The 20042-nt window shown below is 43.0% G+C and overlaps 1 protein-coding gene across 1 annotated transcript in view; it reads left to right on the top strand.

The window, feature by feature from the left end:
- The window catches only part of TTC7A (tetratricopeptide repeat domain 7A), a 156986-nt gene that overhangs the window by 113624 nt on the left and 23320 nt on the right, over window positions 1-20042 (top strand). Inside the window, exon 19 of the mRNA XM_087717674.1 lies at window positions 10582-10784. Coding sequence (XP_087573800.1) covers window positions 10582-10784 — 203 coding nt within the window. The remainder of the gene's footprint in view (window positions 1-10581; window positions 10785-20042) is intronic.

Raw genomic sequence — 20042 nt, 5'->3', positions numbered from 1 at the left:
TTCTTTTTAGAGGCATTTGCAGAGAAAGGATAGGAAGGGAGCCAGATGGTGAAAATAGTATGGCACTAAAGCACCACCCCTTTTGTATGAGTAGTTTATTTATTACAGTATTACATTTTTTATTTATTAAAGGTATTTTGGGCAAGGGGCACATTTTGATAAAAGCCCAGGTATGCAGATGCCTATATCTTTTTATATACTTAAAAATAGCTTTATGTCTTCAGATTGTGCTGAAAATGAGAAAGGATGGAAAATCTTAGGGTTTTAATAATTTCTTCCACTGACAATATTTATAATGTGCCTTCCTTGTAAATATTGCCAGTGTTTTTGACAGAATTTAATAATAAGAGGCTGGTTTGTGTAGACATCACACTGCTGAAAAAAAAAAGTCAAGGAATAAAAACTGAAAATGAGACCATGCTGGCATTATTTGCAAATACAGTACAATTTTTAAGAATACAAAGGATTTTAAAATTAACAGGTCTTCCTAAAGGCAGCCAGGGTTTAAAGATCATTTCATAGTGTTCTTTTTACCCACTTGGCAGCAGGATTCCTCCTCATTAGCCACAGACACCCTGCATGTTAAAGGAACATGTTGTTATACAATTGCAGCACGCAACCAACTGCTTTACAGTAGGTCAGATTGTTCATCTAGTTCTAGTTCTGTCCAGGCTGTCCAAGGAAGGCTGTCCTGGAAGAAAATATATTCCTTATCCTATATTACCTGATCCTTTTATATGCGGGGTTTGAAAAAGAAGCTTTCTCCAAGCTAAGCATGTCCTGATTTTTATGATTTTATGATTTTATTAAAATTTATATGCCGCCCTTTTCCCTGAGGGGACTCAGGGCGGCTTACAACCATTAGGGAGGGGGTACAATACAAAATAAACAATATGTAAACAAGATAAGTAGTAAAAACACGACATGCATTCTACATTCAACACTCGGGTGGGGCAATTGAGGGCTTATCCCCAGGCCTGTTGGGAGAGCCAGGTCTTAAGGGCTGCGCGGAAGGCCTGGACGGTGGTGAGGGTGCGTATCTCGACGGGGAGATCGTTCCACAGGGTCGGAGCTGCAACAGAAAAGGCTCTCCTCCGTGTAGTCGCCAGTCGACATTGACTGGCGGATGGAATTCGGAGGAGGCCCAGTCTGTGCGATCTAATTGGTCGGAGGGAGGTAATCCTCTCCCGTTGTTTCTTTTCTTCTGGGAAATGAGAGCTCCAACCACATTTCATTCTTTTCAGTTTTTCCCCAATTCTCAGGAGTATGAATAACAGGATCTTCAGGTTATTTTCCTGAGGTCACCTGAGAAGTCAAGACAGGTCCTCATTAGCAGGAAGAAATTCTGCTCACCCACAGATAATGTTGTCTTCAATATATTTCACGAGAGGTCAAATAATATAAAAATAGTGAAAATGTCTTAGTTTTGGGGGCAATCAATAGCCTAATGAATACTGAATGGAGATGTTATTTGTCTTTATCAGATCCAAATAAACTCATTAGGAAAAGCTCGGGATCTTTAGGTTTGAAGATCTTTGAGATTAAATTGAATTGCCTTGCACTTTAATAACAGAAAATAATTATGTCAAAAGGTAATATAACTGCATTCCACAACTCATGCATTTGGAAACAATATTAATAGATACCTCTTCAGGCCTCAACTCCTGATGCCTGGTGTATGCGCTCCATTAGCTGCACACTGGTCAGATTTGACATATTTTTAAAATGCATGAACATCCTTTCACTACTTTTAAATTTGTATTTTTTTTGTCTCTAATACTGAAGATATAAAGTCGCTCCAAAAACTAGGCAGTTTTTGGAAGAAATGATATTCAACAATGCATCTTTCCCGGGGTATCTAAATTACTTGATTACTGTTTCATTAGAGGATTGAGGAGGGATCTGGAGGCAAGCTAAATGGTGGGACTGATTCAGGTCAACCCTCCTGTCACTCTTCTAAGAGATAGGGCATTCTTAGTCACTGGCACTTCTAGGCTAGTATTGCCAGGATCCTCAGCTCAGCTACTCTCAGCTATTGTCCCTTTGTCCATCTAAACATGTTTCCTGCCAAAGACTGATGAGAGGGATCCTTTCCTAGAAAAAGATTTAACAACCTTGAGTCAGATTGAAATAGCTAAATAATACCCTTCATCCTTCTTACAAATAAAGGTGTTACTTTACAGCAACCTTTCACAAGTGGGGTTTTTTTCCAAGGCAGTAGGGGTTCCATGCAAGATTATGACTGACATTTTTTGTTGAACTATGTATGCTATATAATACTAGCATTCACAGTGGTAGGAATTATTGCATGCTGTGACTCAGCTGCCGCCTGCTGCTTTGTTATTATTGTAACCATTGTAAAACAGGGGTTGTGAGTAGGTTAGAAGTGAATTGTACTGTTAAGTTTTTGTATTTTTTGCCATTTTTAATACAGGAGTTCCCTGAGGCCTGAACATTATTTCAAGGATTTCTCCAGGGGAAAAAGTTTGAGAAACTGCTTTAAGGATTGAAAATATTTTTCCCTGTTCTTTCTTTTGTTACTGTGACATTATTAATGTTGTCAGCTCTTATCTTAATAGTCTAATGGTGTCTGATATCAAGGAACTGAATAATCGTAATTATTTATTTTAAAAATATTTTTTTCTGATAGCATTAGGAAGAATTACTAATTTGTCTATCAAAATATTTAATGAACTAGTTCAGTAAATATATATATATATATATATATATATATATATATATATATATATATATATATATATATATATATATATATATATATATAAATGAGGGTTTAATAACTGTTGTACATGGATCATAATGTCATAATGTTTACATTAACAAAACTTGATTCATGTCAGCAGATTGCATTAGTATTCTTGCCCAGTATTTCTAGTTGTGAAATGCAGGCACATATTACAACTTGTTGCAAAACATAAACATTAGAGCAATCTCCTTACTCATACTTTCCCTTTGTAAAAATAGACTTCCATCTATCTGTTATATATTGTAAATATATAACATGGGGGGGGGATTTGCTAATACTTTAAAAGAAAAAATAACCTGTTCTTTCTAATGCTCCCTTTATAAAACATTAAGTTTGTTGAATACTAGCGCGGGAAATACAAGCGCGCGAATAAAGGACTCCCTTTCTGATTGGTTCCCGGGCGGAGCCGGTTCAATCCTCGCCCTGATTGGTTGGGCTACTCGACGCCCCATTGGCTCCTCGTTCAAACCCGGGGGTATAAATGTTTGGCGCGAACCACGCCACGCAGAATCGTTGTTTCTATGAGCTGAATAAAGGTTGCTGTTTTATACCTGCTTGTCGCGTCCTCTCCCTTCGCTCCAAGATGCAAAACTGGCGACGAAGGTGGGATGAGATTCCCGCGACCACGGAGAAGAACAAGCCAGCTTGCCACCGCGTCTGAAGCAGCACGAATCCGCTCCTCAGGTTGAGAACTCCGGCAGCGAACGCAAAATTTTCTTGCCGTCTTCTTCCCTCTCTGTGGCTTCATACCACAATGGCATCATCGCTTCCTCCCTTCGCGCCGTTTGGATCTGCCGGAGAATCATGGGACGTTTTCATGGAGCGTTTCGAGTGTTACCTAATCGCATCGAAGAACCGGGCACAGACTGACGAGGAGAAATGCAGTTTCTTCTTGTCCTGCTGTGAGCCTTCCATGTTTGCCTCTGCGAGAGCTCTGGCCGCCCCGAGGCCAGCCTACAAACTTGGGTGGGACGAGCTGATGTCCAGGCTGAGGGACCATTACGCTCCCTCACCTTCTCTGATCGCACGACGTTTTACTTTTCGCCGCCGAGTGCAGAAGCCCAACGAATCCATCAGCCAGTTTCTAGAGGCTTTGCGCACAGTGGCCGCTCAGTGCGATTTTGCAGACCTGGAGGAGAACCTCGTGGAGCAGTTTGTATGCGGGGTCCGCGACATGCAATTGCGCAGCCGTATGCTCCGGAACCACAAAATTACCTTGGTGCAAGCCGTGGAGACCGTACGAGCAGCAGAGCTCTCCGAACAATCCACGGCCGACATCGAACGCCTCCAGCTGAAAACCCCCGCGCAAACCGCTGCAGCGCCTTCCACCCAGACGAACCTCGTCGACGACCCCTCTCCTTCGGAAGATGAGGAGGAGGAAACCGTCGGACAAATGAGGACGCAACCAAAGCGGAGGCCACACCAGCAACCACCGACGCCAGCTCAGCCAGTCTCAAACGCTCCTTGCCGCGGATGCGGCGGTCGCCATAGCCGCGCATCCTGCCCGTTTCGTTCTGCCGTCTGCCGCTGTTGCCGAGGAGAAGGACACCTCGCCAGGGTCTGCCGGGCTCTCGTGCCAGCCCCATCGTTTATGCAGCCCAGCGACCAGCGCCAGGCACTGAAAAGCCGCCAACAACCACGTTCTGCGAGGCGAGCTGAGGACTGCCATTCAACCCACCAGCTCTCCAGCGCCGACTGCGTGGTCTACCAGGCTTCTCACGTTCCCGCCGGCCATCGCAAAATTAGCACCGTCGTCCGTCTCGAAGGTCAGCTTTGCCGAATGGAGGTGGACTCTGGGTCTTCCCGTTCCCTTCTATCTTGGGCTTTGTTTTCCCGCCTTTGCCCCAGGGTTCCCCAGAGTAAATTGCGCTCCGCTGGGGTTTCCCTTCTAGATTACCAGGGTAATGGGATTCCCACGGCAGGAATATTCCACATCCGGGTGGAATACGGAGATTTTAAAGGAAAACTTCCAGTTTTAATTGTTAGGAATGACCTGCCCGCTCTCCTTGGGTTGGATTGGTTCCCCGCTTTGGGTCTCACCATAGAAGGGGTGCACAGGGTAGTTCCCTGTACCGTAGATAGTGTGTTAGACGAGTTTGCAGATGTGTTCGATGGGAGATTGGGCTGTTATAAGGGCACCCCCATTTCCCTTTGCCTCGATCCCCAGGTCGCGCCCATTAGGCTGAAGGCACGCAGGGTCCCCCTTGCATTGAGAGCAAAGGTAGACGCTGAACTTGATAAGCTTATAGAGCAGGGGGTAATCGAGCCCGTAGATCATGCCCGTTGGGAAACTCCCATAGTCCTCCCGGTCAAACCCGACGGATCAGTGAGAATATGTGCCGACTATAAGTCGACCATCAATTTGGCCCTGCAGGCAAATCCATATCCCGTTCCCGTAGTGCAACATCTACTCCACTCCTTAGGGCAAGGCCGTATTTTCGCCAAGCTAGATATGGCACAGGCCTACCAGCAGCTCCCCGTAGACGATGACGCAGCTACAGCCCAGACCATCGTCACCCACCGCGGGGCTTTCCGTTGCCGCCGTCTCCAATTCGGCGTTTCGGTTGCCCCGGGGATTTTTCAGAGCCTTATGGAGCGGTTGCTCCACGGGCTCCCCGGCGTCGTTCCTTACTTTGACGACGTCCTGGTCGCAGCCCCTAGCCACTCGGAACTCCTGAAAATACTGCGGGAGGTTCTTACACGTTTTAGGGAGGCAGGACTGAAACTAAAGCGCAGCAAATGCGAAATTGCTGTTCCCCAAGTAGAATTTTTGGGATTTCTCATCGATGCACAAGGCATCCACCCCTCCCCCCCTTTTTATGCCCCTTTTATTCCCCATAAGGCCTCGCTAGCTGAACCGCTACATCGACTGCTTGACCGGTCAGCGGCCTGGAAATGGGGTAGCCGTGAAGCGCACGCGTTCGCGGCTATAAAAGATATTTTAACTTCGTCGGCAGTCCTGATTCAATACAGCGATAAGATGCCCCTAGTCTTGACATGCGACGCCTCTCCCTATGGTATAGGGGCGGTCCTGAGCCATGCTCTCCCGAATGGCTCAGAGGCCCCCATAGCTTTCTACTCCCGGACACTTTCTTCAACGGAGCGGAATTACAGCCAAATTGATAAAGAAGCCCTGGCTGCAGTGTCCGGCATTAAGCGATTCCATGACTACCTTTATGGTAGGAATTTCACCCTTGTCACGGATCACAAGCCGCTCCTGGGGCTACTAGCAGGCGACAAGCCAACCCCCCCCATTTTGTCTCCCCGCATGACACGCTGGACGGAGTTCCTAACGGCGTATTCGTATACGCTGTTATACCGTCCGGGCAAACAGCTAGGGCACGCAGACGCCCTGAGCCGTTGCCCCCTGCCAGAGACGGACACAGCCCACGTGCCCGCACTCTCCGTTCTGTCCATTGCCGAATCCGACCTCCCCGTCTCTGCCGCGGACGTCGCAGCCTGCACAAAGGCTGACCCCGTCCTGTCCCAAGTAGCTTCATGGGTTTTGAGGGGGTGGCCCACGGAAAAGGTAGCGGAAGAATTCCGACCATTTAAAGTACGGCAAGCCGAACTCGCCCTTCACGGGGGTTGTCTTGTCTGGGGGGATAGGGTAGTAATCCCCACAGCTCTGCGGGCACGAATCCTGCCCGCACTCCACAAAAACCATCCGGGGATAGCGCGAATGAAGGCCTTAGCCCGTAGCTACGTGTGGTGGCCATTGCTAGACTCGGAAATCGCAGACTACGTAGGCCGATGCAGGATCTGCCAAAACTCTAGGCCGAATTCCCCCACAGCCGCCCCTCGTGAGTGGGAGATCCCTAGAGGCCCATGGTCCCGTTTACACATTGACTTCGCCGGCCCCTTCCACGGCCGAAACTTCATGATAGTAGTCGATGCTTACTCCAAGTGGGTGGAGCTGGTAATCATGACCTCCACCACAGCGGAGAGTACAGTGAGGGCCCTTCGAAAAATGTTCGCTACCCATGGGTTACCGGATGTGATAGTCTCAGATAATGGGCCCCAGTTTACCTCCACCACGTTCCAAGAATTCCTGGCCGAACAAGGAATCAGACACGCGGCCACAGCCCCGTATCACCCAGCTAGTAACGGCCGGGCGGAGCGCGCAGTTCGCTCAGCGAAAGAAGCCTTGGGCCGCATGGACCAGGGCGACTGGCAAGAGAGAGTAGCGGCTTACCTCTTGAGCCAGCACTCCATACCCTGCCCGACGACTAACAAAAGCCCCGCGGAGCTCTTGATGGGTAGGAGATTGCGAACCCCCCTAGATAGGCTCCATCCACTTTACGCAGGGGACCTGCCGAGCACCCTGGGGGCCCTTCCTTCCCACGCGTTTAAGTTAGGGAATCCTGTATGGGCCCGTTCCTTTTCCGGGGATCCACAGTGGGTTCCCGCAACCATCACAGCCCTGACCGGCCCCTGTTCCTTCAGGGTCGGCCTGGCCGACGGAACACAATGGCGGCGCCACGTGGACCAGTTAAGGCGACGCCTTCCCGCGGAAACAGACGGCCCGAGCCCCTCAGACACCCGCTCTCAGCAGGAGCCACCCTCGTTGACTTTTCCCCCAACGGACCGTTTCCACCCGGGGAACGGGAGACAAGCCGATGCGAACTTTCCGGACAGGCGCGCCTCACCCGGCTACTCCCTTCCCCGAAGCCCTTATCGAGACTCTGAACCTACACCCCAACCAGACTGCACGGGGCCGCTGTCGGACACTCCTGTTGTCACGGAAACGCCACCCCGGACAGATGGACATCGGCCACGGGACCTGGGGCCAGCGCCATCTCACGGGGCCGCGCCGCAGGTTCACCGCCCCACCACGGACACACCTCCGCCGGCGGTTTTCTCCCCGTCGACAACCGCCGGGGAGCCACGGAGGTCGGGACGAGAGCGCCACCGTCCCGCCTACCTACAAGACTATGTTTGCCCTTCCTAAGGAACTCCTTGACTAGGGGGGGAGGGGTGTTGAATACTAGCGCGGGAAATACAAGCGCGCGAATAAAGGACTCCCTTTCTGATTGGTTCCCGGGCGGAGCCGGTTCAATCCTCGCCCTGATTGGTTGGGCTACTCGACGCCCCATTGGCTCCTCGTTCAAACCCGGGGGTATAAATGTTTGGCGCGAACCACGCCACGCAGAATCGTTGTTTCTATGAGCTGAATAAAGGTTGCTGTTTTATACCTGCTTGTCGCGTCCTCTCCCTTCGCTCCAAGATGCAAAAAAGTTATGCAAAACATTTTTAAACTTAAGCTAAAAAAATTGTTTTAAAGAATTTCTTATTATTCAGCTGGAAAAGTTTCCAAAATGGTTTCCATAGGATCAATAGTTTCCAGAGAAGTATTTATGTTAATTTGTTGTAGATATATAAAATATTTATAATGGGGATAAATAAAGCTGATTCCAAAATAGAACTGAATAGTGCAGTCCTACATAATTCCCCTCTATTCGGGCAGTAGGATTGACTGCAAACAGATGGGGCATTTTTCAGCCATTTCATTTAGTCTCATCAAACAAGAGGGAATGGCTCTGGAACCATTAGCATCAAACATGAAGGAATCAAGACTCCGAGACTGTGTATTGATGCCCAGTATAATGTGCTATTTAAATCTGAGAAGCAAAGAATGATGCTTGTGATGTTGCCAAAATTCATTGTGATAGCTATCTGTGTCTAAGGTTGGGCTTACCAGTGTCAATTAGATCCACCCAAAAATACAAGATGGGAATTCAGAGCTGAGATTTTGCAACAGTTTAAAAAAGAAGTATAAAACATGAGGACCCAGTCTGCAAGTGGCGATCAGTTATGTGGTTTCCCAGGGTAGGTGGAACCATAATACATGGCATTGGGAAGAGTGGGGTTGTGAGTCAAACTGGATGCTTTAAGTCTCACAGATGGTTAGGACATCCATTTCTGCTTTAAGGCTCCTGAAATCCCGCCCCCCACTTCCCCAATTGTTGCAGTGAAAATTTTAAGCCTTTGAATCTGGGCTCAAAGAGAAACCCAGAATCAAGATAAGCCTCAGTTGTCGAAAGTTGCTGATGATTTTGTGTTAAATGCTCTTTCCCAGCCTACCTCACAAAAATACTTAAGAGTTAAAATGAAATAGATCCCTATAGTTGTTATAGGGCTCATTTGTAACCATAGTGACACCAAAGTCATGAAATGTGTATTGCGATATCTAAATACAAACTACTTTTCCACACTTGCCTCATGATATCACATACAAATATTAATGGGTAGTGTATATCACTCACCTCCTCCCCCCAAATATTTCTAAAGTACCCTGGGCTCAAATAAGAACAGTGTAAATATAAAATAATAATTTCACTGATTCTGCCTTGATCAGCAACGACCAGTTTTATTTGTATGCAAATACTGCTGTTATTTCTCCGATGGCAGCAATAACAAAGGAGGATTTCCAAAAACAATTGCCAAACAGAGCACAAGAAATTTTGGATCTGGTGAGTGTAGCAGTTCCTTGGATGGGCCTCACATCATATATTATAGTGCAAAAGGTCTGGATCTTGTATATATTTTCTTTCATTAGAAATATTGATAGGGTGAGGTGCTTTTTGTTAAACTGATTAGGGGAGGAAAAACTCCTCCGCCCATTAGAAACCTAGTTTCAGAGCAGGCAGTGCTCTTGGTATAAAATAGCTTCATAAGTTCCCCGAGAGAATTGCAGTCTTTTTCCCCACAGAGTGATAACAAAAGGGAAAGCTCTAAATGAACCCACATATTTGTTGAAAGGCAGAGAAAGACCAAAGAAAGGGCTGTATTCCACAAGAAAGTGAGAACTGAGAAATATTTTTTAAAGCTACTTTTCTTTAAAATCCAGTCATCACCTATGTCTTTGTTGATTCCGTGCATGCACAAAAAGTCAAATCAATACCTTAAAGATCATTGTAGGTCACAAAACTGGTATGAGCCAACTGCTTAGTGGCTGGTGGTGCAGCAGGAGTGATATTAAGGAGCCTTAGAAGTATTTGAGAGTGTCTATTTGGAGTCAGAGTTGGCTGTGAAAACCTAGACCAGTGTTTCTCAACCTTGGCGACTTTAAGTCCTGTGGACTTCAACTCCCAGAATTCTGGGAGTTGAAGTCCACAGGATTTAAAGTCACCAAGGTTGAGAAACACTGACCTAGACTGACATTGGATCTTCTAGGCAGTGGCAACATTTAGCAGCAGCAAATTCAATAAGTTTTCAAAGAGTCACTAGGCCACACAAATCTGGTGGCAGGCCTCATGTTCTGGAGGCCCAATTTAAGTAGACCAAATGAAAAATTGATTGTATGGGCCTGAAAAAACAGTCGTTATCATTACCATCACCATTATAACTTTAATATTATTGAACAACAGCATCTGCCTGTCCTTGGGAAAGACTCGATAAGTGGGCAAAAATGTCAAATCCATTCTTAATATCTGGCTATGCAACCAACAATCCAACCTAGAAATGAGACATTTCTAATAATGAGAACAATTAATATAACAGCTTAGCTCCTGGAGTTTGTGGGTGCTCCATCATAGAGATTTTTTTTAAAAAAATAGACTGGATAACCATTTGACCAAGTTGGTATAAGGTCTCCTGCCTTGGGCAGGGGGCTGGACTAGAAGACCTCTGAGGTCCCTTCAAGCCCTTTGATTTTCAGGTTCTATAAATCTCTAGCACCTTTTGAAAATCCATGCGTCATAAGCAAGCTATCTTTCCTGTGACAATTATTTTTAAGTTACTAATATTCTCAGTGTTTTATCATCTCCAAATAAAGCTTAGAATATACCCATGCTTTGTTTTGGGTTCTGTAGCTGAAGTCTTCATGGAACAACAGCATCTCAAAGAAGCAAGCTTTTGTATCCAGGAGGCAGCTAGTCTCTTTCCCACATCTCATGCTGTGCTGTACATGCGGGGGAGGCTCACAGAGATGAACGGCAGCTTGGAAGAGGCTAAGCAGTTGTATGATGAAGCATTAACTGTGAATCCAAGTGGAGTGGAAATCATGAACTGTTTGGTAAGTATGTACAAGAGAATCAATCTATGGTTACATCCTTGCTATGGCACTTGGAACCCCAAGAATTATTTTAAAATTCAGGTCTTTTAATGTTGCAATTCTAGTCCTACAATAGCAGGACCCATATTTTTCAGGACTGGTGTGCACATTTGAAATGTTGAGAACATGTTGTGGGCGCTATTTAGGTATTGTATCAAATAAACAGACATTTGCCATAAAAATAAGAACTGAAGAATTCTTGGGCTCAATACACTTCACTATCTTAATCAATAGTTTAGATGAGAGGATAAATGAGGAGCTCATCACATTTGCAGACAACACCAAGCTGGCAGGAATAGCCAATACTGCATAAAGATCTTGATAGCATTAGCAATAGCATTTATATACCGCTTCATAGTGCTTTAGAGTTCCCTCTAAGCAGTTTACAGAGTCAGCATATTGCCCCCAGCAATCCAGATCCTCATTTTACTGACCTTGGAAGGATGGAAGGCTGAGTCCACCTTGAGCCACTCTAAGTCGAACTCCTGGAGTGAGCAGTGAGTTAACCTGCAGTACTGCATTCTAACCACTGCGTCACCACGGCTCTTGAAGAGATATGAACATTGGGCCCTATCTAATAAAATGAAATTAAATGGTGAAAAAAGTAAGGTTCTACATTTAGGCAATTAATACTAAATGCACAGGTATAGTATAGGTGGTACCTGGTTCAATAGTAATAATTGTGAGAGGGCTCTTGGAGTTCTAAGAGACAACTACTTAAATATAAGCCAGCAGTGTGCTAAAGCTGCCAAAAAAATGAACACAGTCCTAGGCTGCATTAACAGAGAGATCAAATCAAGATCATGTGAGATGTTAATATCACTTTAGTTTAATGAAAAGAAGGAATAGGGATGACATGATAGCAGTGTTCCAATATCTAAAGGGATGCTATAAAGAAGAGGGGAGGGGTCAACCTATTCTCCAAAGCACCTAGAGGCAAGACAAGAAGCAATGGATGGAAATTAAACAAAGAGAGAAGCAACCTAGAACTAAGGAAGAAATTTCCTTACAGTTAGAACAATTAATCAGTGGCATAACTTGTTACAGAAGTTGTGAATGCTCCAATACTGGAAGTTTTTAAGAAGTGATTGGACAACAATTTATCTGAAATGATGTAGGGCTTCCTGCCTGAGCAGGGGATTGCACTAGAAGATCTCTAACGTCCCTTTCAACTCTGTTATTCTGTTATACTTTGGCATGAGGTGATTGGTCCATTCTAAGCCAATATTATTTGCACTGATTTAATAGCTGCTTTCCTGAGATTCAGGCAGGACTTTTTCACTCTTTCTTTGAAGGTGAATGAATTAAGCGTAGGACTTTCTGCCTGTACCTCAGCTGCTCTGCTGCAGTTCTCATATGTGACCCTTCTTTGCTAATTTCCTTCAAAATCTAAACTACTTAACTATTACCACTTCCTGTGGAAGCAAATGTCCTGTGATGTATGATGTCAAATTTTGCTTAACAAACAAATATGCATTTCATATATGTTGCCTGGAGCCTTCTGTTCCAAAATTAGCCAGTAAATTATTTCAGCTCCATTTATTCTGCACCAAGGATTGTTTTATTGTTTATTTGGGTTGTTGTTGTTTTTGTTTGTTGTTACTGCTGACGTTTTTTCTTGTTAAATGGATTTTATTTCCCACATTTCTTTGTTTCTTAGCAGCAGTCATTTGTTTGTGTTTTGGGTGTCTGTATGTGTGATTTTTTTTTTCTTCTATTGAAAGACAGAGATAGTAACAATTATCTTTATAGGACCATTGAATCTCTGCTATTGGATTTGAAGTGCTTGGTGCCACTTAAAAAAACAGCCCAGTCTACAAGCCAAATTCCTCTTGTAAGCAGGACTCTGTCCCTGATATATCAGAATTAATTAATGCAGAATTCCTCCGTTTGCCCTTAGGCTGTTAGAAAATATGATTTGAAAACACCAGGGCTCATTTTAAGCAAAGGGCATAAAACCAGTGGCCAGCAAAGCGGTCAATATATTGATTCTTGCAAGCAGATATAAAGTTATAAGCACACGTTCTCGAAAGGCATTTATAACTTTGTTTCTGGGGATGGGTGTTCAAAGATAATAGTTATTAAATTATTAAAATGTAATGTTATGCCATGATAAATTGGTAGTCAAATATTGGAGGATTATTTCCTAAAATGCAATTCCTCTATTGTTTGGCATCTGCATTTTCCCCTGTTAAGAATACTGTTTTTGCAGCTGTAGGACTTGGTCCATCATATGTCAATATCTTCCATTGTATAACAACCCATTTACACAGCAAATTAACTATAACCACGGTATATATTTGATAACCTTTATCTAAATTTGGAGAGAAAGAAGTACCTGTGTTTCCCCAAAATAAGACTGGGTCTTATTTTCTTTTGGGCCCCAAAATAAGCACTAGGGCTTATTTTTTTTCATGTATGGAAGGCCCACTTTTTTGCTTGCTCACGGCAGGGCAGGAGCCCACGCAGTACAGCAGTGCCGCTGCCATGAGGTAGGGTGCTAGAGCTGCCACTTGTGCCCTGCACCAGCTTACTTCAGAGCCCTGCAGCCAGGCCACCTATGCCCCGACACCTGCATTGCCTCACGAGGCGGTGGCTCCAGCAGCCCCATCCAACAGGACCCCATGTGGCCACCAGCCCACTTCTTCTACTTGCTTGTAGCCACAATGGAGCAGGAGGCCAAGTAACATGCCAGTGCCACAGCCATGAGGCAAGGTGGGGTGGGTGGAGCTGCCCCATGCACCCTGCACCAGGTTACCTTGGGGTCCTGCAGCCATGCCATCCATTCACTGACATCACTCAACTTCCTGCTCCATTGTGACTGCAAGCAATAAGAAGTGGACCGGTGTTCATGTGAGATCCTGTGCAAGGGTGCTGGTGCTGCCGCCACAAGGCAGCTATCAGGGTGTGGATGGCCTGGCTGTGGAGGCCCTGAGGTAACTCGGTGCGGGGTGCATGGAGCAGCTCCTCCACCACTCCACATCGTCTTGTGGCTGCGGCACCGTGAGCAACCAGACAGAATGGGTGGGTGGGTGGGATGCCAGCTACACAGGCTCTTATGGCTTATTTGGGGGTAGGGCTTATATTAGGTGCATGTGTAAAAACATGTTAGGTCTTATTTTTGGGATAGCTCTTATTTTCAGGGAAACAGGGTACAGAGGGAAAACTGAAGGCAGTGCCATTTCTCTTTTTGATTCTTTATCAGCATTCTATAGTTTAATGAACTACAGATATGATGAACAGATATCCATCATCTCCCTCCAGCAAGGTCATCTGGTGTACATCAGGTTAGAAAAGGCTGTTGTATGTGGACAATTGCTAAAACTAATCTAGTTATGAAGGATAACATCTGATATATTGTAAAACACCTTTAGTTTCCATGTCTTCCCAATGCACTTTGTAAATATATTTTCACCCTATTGTTCTAAAGCATGGTGGTGAATTGTGGTTTCCTATAAAGATCAATGGAAAACAAAGTTAACATGCGGAAGATAAATTCTAAGAATGTAACTGTGAAATTGTATTCTAAGACGTTTGGAAATTAAAAAGGACACTAGACCCTTTATGGTAATGCTATTGGCTGCCAAATCTTAACCAGATGTAAATTTTAAAATGCCATTAACAATTATGAATAATCAGCATGGTTCTAATTCCCTGCACACTTCGAAGATGGCATTCCTACAGTAAAGTAGCAAAGAAAAGTTGACTAGCACATAGGCACATTTAGATTGCAATGTTTGAAGGAACAACTTAGTTGCAAAGCCTTGGTAAGTGTCGGGCACAAAGAAATATGAGTTGATCGAAGTTACTTCTTTATTGTTGCAATGCCATTTACAAGAATCTTGCCAAAATAACTGCATTCTCTTGGGAATTATCAGATAGGACAGGGGTGTCAAATTTGCATCGTCACAGTGCTGTCATGTGACATATCAGGACTTTTTTCCCCCTCACTAAACCAGGTGAGGGTGGGGCCAGCATGTGATGAACCCCGGAGATAGGGCTTCAGGGCCTTTAGCGGAAATAAGGCTCTGTCCCGCTTTCTGTTGGGTAAGAACTTTAAGCTCAGCTCTCCCTCTTCACATCTCACTCCACTTTAGCTGGAGACTCCATCACAGAAATCTCTGTTTCCTTTGCAATTTCTTTCCTTAATTTATGATAAAATACAAATCATGATTAACAGACACAACTTTCCAAAGTCATTGAAAAATGTTGCTGATATCAAACACTTATTAAAGGAATTTACCAATTGTATGCTGCCTCAAATAGTGGTGGGATCAGGAATGTTTTACTGAAAATGTTGTCCAATCTCTAAACAATAGTAGAATGATTACTGTACTTGGGCCATAAATTTATTCACAAATTCAACAATCAATAGCAACTTCACTACAATAATGGCACTTACTTAATATCAACTGATCCATTTAAGGAGCACATACAGTAAGTAGATATTAAAATGAAATTTCCTGAATTGCCATCTTGCTTGGATATATTCTTTATTCTGATGAAGTATTAGCACTTCAACTTATCAATAAACCCCTGCACTCTTGGCAGTGATCAACAGAAAATTCCTGTTCAACCTATTTATGAGGCTTTAGGGTGAGAAAGAATAAATGCAGTAACTGTTTTTAATGCTTTTAGAGGCTGTGGGTACCACCTGTGGTTTTGTTGATAAATCAAGCTTTCATGTTGTAATATTTTCAAGCAATTAAATGAAAGCATTTTAGAAGCTTTTGCTGACTTTGAACTGGATGTAACACCATCAGATGCTTAGAACTACTGCATTAAAACATTCTTTTTTAAGCTGCTTATGGCAGCTTTACAAAAACTAATGCTGGAGAAATCAGATGAGCTTCAGTCAGAAAGAGATGTGTCCGTTCATTCTGCTTTTTGAGTTGCCATTCTATGGACACATCACCAGTTTATGGGATAATAGCATAACTTTAATGTTAATATGAACCTTCTAGGTTGACTAGATTGTCATGGGTCACACTTACCACATTGTTCATATAAATAAACCAGACGGCCATCAACATTTTGGAACTGCCCTTGCCATGGACCTGCATGTATTGCCTTACATAGCCATTTGAAAGTGAATGAGAATCAAATTTAGAAGTGTAGGAATCAAATGTTGAAGGACATGCAGGTGTTGAGTGAACAGAACAAAAATTCGTCATTCTCCGTGATACTTCTGTGTGGATTTTTTAAAATGGACTGTGCTATATTATATCCAGCAACGTAAGGCGGATCATATTGCTAACATGTGTCTATTATTATCTTTAAGAGCAATATCTCAGAACAGAAGACTGCTCGTAATATCTATAGAATAATAATTACTCCGTATGTATTGCTGGGGGGAAAAAAACCATAACTAAATTGGCTGCTGTATCTTAGTATTTACATTGGCTCCCAAAATCATGGTGAAAGCTTTTTGATAAACTACACATTTCACACCAACACCAGTTTCAAAGTTATTGATACACGATTTATCAGAATCATATCCAGTTTTCAATTTTCCAAACATTTCAGAAGAACTGAAAGAAATGTCCCTGAAATAGAACTGTTGTACATACTAGCAGCATCTCTTCCTGCTTATAAATCTTACTCCATCCTGTCCTTCCCACCCTTTTATGTCCCCTGGTGGTAAATCAGTAAAGTGTCCTACTGTATATCTAAAATTCATCTCCAAAGTTATATGTGTGTTCCCTGGTTGTTACTAGATAGGCTTATCATATGTCTATATTAAGAGGATATGTTTTCTTTGTCATGTAGCAGATCATTCCTCTGATTTAAAGCATCTGTAACACAAAATGATCCTGCCCTTCGAAGCACATCTCAGCTTATTTGCATCATGATGACTACCTTTAATTATCCATTAATTAATTGATTTTTTTTATAATAAAGCACAAGACAATTATCTATTTTTCCTCTACTTCCTAAAGGAGAAGAACTATACATGACAGAATTTGTTTCTCAAAAGATGTGAATCTGTGATTTTAATTAAAATCAAGATAGTTAATTCCATCTACTGGCCATCTATCTAGCCACTGAAAAATCAAGCAGATTAGAAACTATTCTGCAACATATCAGGTGTGCCTTATGTACTCTCCACTTCTTTTTTCCATTCCATAGGCTTGGACTTTTGCAAATTTTTGGCAAAAGGAATCCCATGTAGTTAGGCTTCTGATTCAGTTAAACAAGGCCAATCATGTATCTGTAATTCAAATGCATGACAATAGGTCTAAAATAATGAATTGAATAATTTGTGTGATTAAGCAGATGATATCTTGATTGCAATCAAAACTCTATAGAAGAGAGAAATTTTTGAGAGAGGCGCAGAGACTTAATGTGAACCTGTTAACTAAGAGCTAGAACAGGGGTGTCAAACTGGTGGCCCATAGGTTGGATGCATCACACGTGAGCCACACCCATCCCAGCTCTGCAAATTGGAAAAACCTGATGAAATGTCACATGACAGCAATGTGATGTAGAGCGTTTGACACCCATGAGCCAGGAGTGGGTTCCGGCAGTCACTACTGCCGGTTCGCTCATGGATGCACCACTGCTCTTGATGCAATAAAAATTGCTCTGTGCATGCACAGAAGCAAAAAACAAGATGACAGTGTCTATGGCACCGCCTTGAGAACTGGTTTGGGGGTGTGGCAGGCCTGGTTTGCTGCCAGTTCCAGTGACCCAGGCCGCCAAACCACTACCGTTTCAGCCGAACTGATCCAAACTGGTAGGAACCCACCATTGCCATGAGCTAGAAAGTCTCAGCTTCCCATCTCACTTCAATTGTGACAATCCACTATGTAAAATGAATATAATTCTTTGCAGTAGTCTTAAATTCTAAGATCATCTCTCTCTCTCTCTCTCTCTCTCTCTCTCTCTCTCTCTCTCTCTCTCTCTATCTCTATCTCTATCTCTATCTCTATCTCTATCTCTATCTCTATCTATCTATCTATCTCTATCATATATCTCTCTCGCGCTTATTGTCATTACCATGTTATTTTTTTAATGACCATTCCATATGATGTCTTCAATGAATTAACATCTATAACTATTCTGGCAGCTCATATATGGGGTGATTTCTTTAACTAAAAAAATCTGGCTATGAGAAATTAATACAGGATATTATTTACTGCATCCTCTACTAAGAAAACTACACTGAAATGAATCTGGGCAATAGCCTTTCCAATTACTTTCTGAAACTAATTTTATCTTATTCCACATGAATCCTTGTTTTTCAAGGTAACTTTTTCAAATCTCATAGTAAGAGGTTTTTTTTATTTTTTACTTTTTATTTAGATGTTTTAGTCCCACCTTTTTATATTTATAAATAACTTGAGGCTGCAAACATACGTAATATTCCTTCCTTCTTCTTATTCCTTCCTCAACAATCCTATGAGATGGGTTGCACTGAGAGAGACTGTTTGGCCCAAAGTCACATAGCTGCCTTTCATGCCTAAAGTGGGAATACAACTCACAATCTCCTGGTCTTAGTCTGGAGCTGCAACTATTAAACCAAACTCAGTAGTGGTATTCACCTAGTTGGACTGGTTCAGGCGAACTAGTAGTGGCAAACCCTAACCCTAATCCAGTGCTATGCTATCCTATTTAGCCACGTTTTCTAAGCCGCACACTTGTGTACAAGCCCTGCTTGCGAGCAAAGTGCATGCGCAAAAGACCATGCACATGTCTGGAAGGTGTGCGCATGCACAAGCTCACATTTTCAGTGCACAGCGAAACTGGTGGTAAAATTATGTGAAACCCACCTCTGACCAAGCTGCTTAATATTTAAATTTCCCAATATCACTTTCCTTTGGATTAGCCTGAAAAAAGCTAGACATGTCATTGAATTTTATACGGACACTAATCAAATACTCACTTAACCAGGAAATAATATGAAAGACTGTATTTAAAATTCTGTACAGTATTCTCTTCAGACACCAGTAAAATAAAAGGTCAAAGGGATCATGTTCATTTCCATAGGATCCACCTCAACTTTCATTTTTATAACACTTTGCTTCATGACAATCTTCATCTTTAAGTCCTGAGGTATTACTATGAACTTCTTTATGCGTTACAATCAGCAAATACCCAAGGATTCTTATATGCCATCAGAGAACCATTATGGTGGATACAGATTAAAATGTTGAATTAAGAATCACTATCAAATCCTAAATTACTTCCTTTCAAAACATAGGGAAAATCAAAATCACTTGGACTTATGGTACAAAATGTAGACTTTTGTATTTTTTCTGTACCTATATTTAATAAAATATTAGCTTATTACTGAGAGCATCATCTGATCTAGAACCCTGTATTGGGTTCTAGATAGGGCAAATCACAATTTACATGTCAGGGTTCCAAATAGCATCCAAAATTAAATCAGAGTCTGAGGCAAAGCATTCCTCAAAGTTCCAATTTGGCCAAAGATCCAAAAGAAAAATTGGCTGCAGGCCTGACATTAGTTTCTTCGTGTATCATGCTAGTGCTGTCTAGGTCTGGTTAGAATTACAGTCAATTTCATTCTGACAACAGACTAAAGGAAGCTGACATGACATAATGGAAAGAACAGCCAGGCAACTCCATAGCTGGCATAAATATCTTTCTTCAGCAGAGATTCTCCACCCCCAATCCCCCAAAGCAATCTGCACAAGCTCAGCTGCAATGCTCTGCCTGCCTTCCTGGCATCTATCATAGTAATAAATTGTTCCCACAATATCAGAGGGAAGAGAACAGCAAAAGCAGATGTAAATTCTAAGGTGGTTACAGCAGTGCCATCTTATTTCAGATAATAAGTACAACAAAATATGGGGAATTGTTTCTTCCTATTTGGAGAAAATAAGAGGGGAGATGAAATCCATTTGATATTGTCAATGAATGTTTTGAACACTTGGTGTAAATGGACACTAATTTTCCTCGATGCTCCAGCAAAATTGTTCTCACTATATATTACTAAAATTCTTGTTTTGGTAATCTTTAACTGGGCAAAATGGTGCATTGTAGGGCAACAATTGAAACAACACAATTTTCAAGGGAATGAAATCTTGGGAAGTTGTGACTGCTTCAGTGCTGCCAGGCTGCTACCACTGGTGCTGCAGCCACAATTCTCATTTTCAATATTCTATGACAGTTTCTGAGCCACTCTTTAACACCTCACTTTCTCTTCCACCCAGCAGCAGCCATTTACCTGCCTTCTGGGAAGGGAAGGGAAGT

This window comes from Thamnophis sirtalis, unplaced genomic scaffold (assembly GCF_051295495.1).
Source record: "Thamnophis sirtalis isolate CommonGarterSnake01/CBP01778 unplaced genomic scaffold, rThaSir2_p1.2 scaffold_6, whole genome shotgun sequence".
Taxonomy (NCBI): domain Eukaryota; kingdom Metazoa; phylum Chordata; class Lepidosauria; order Squamata; family Natricidae; genus Thamnophis; species Thamnophis sirtalis.
Note: the sequence above shows the minus strand (reverse complement) of the source record. Positions and strands in the feature narration are given on the sequence as shown.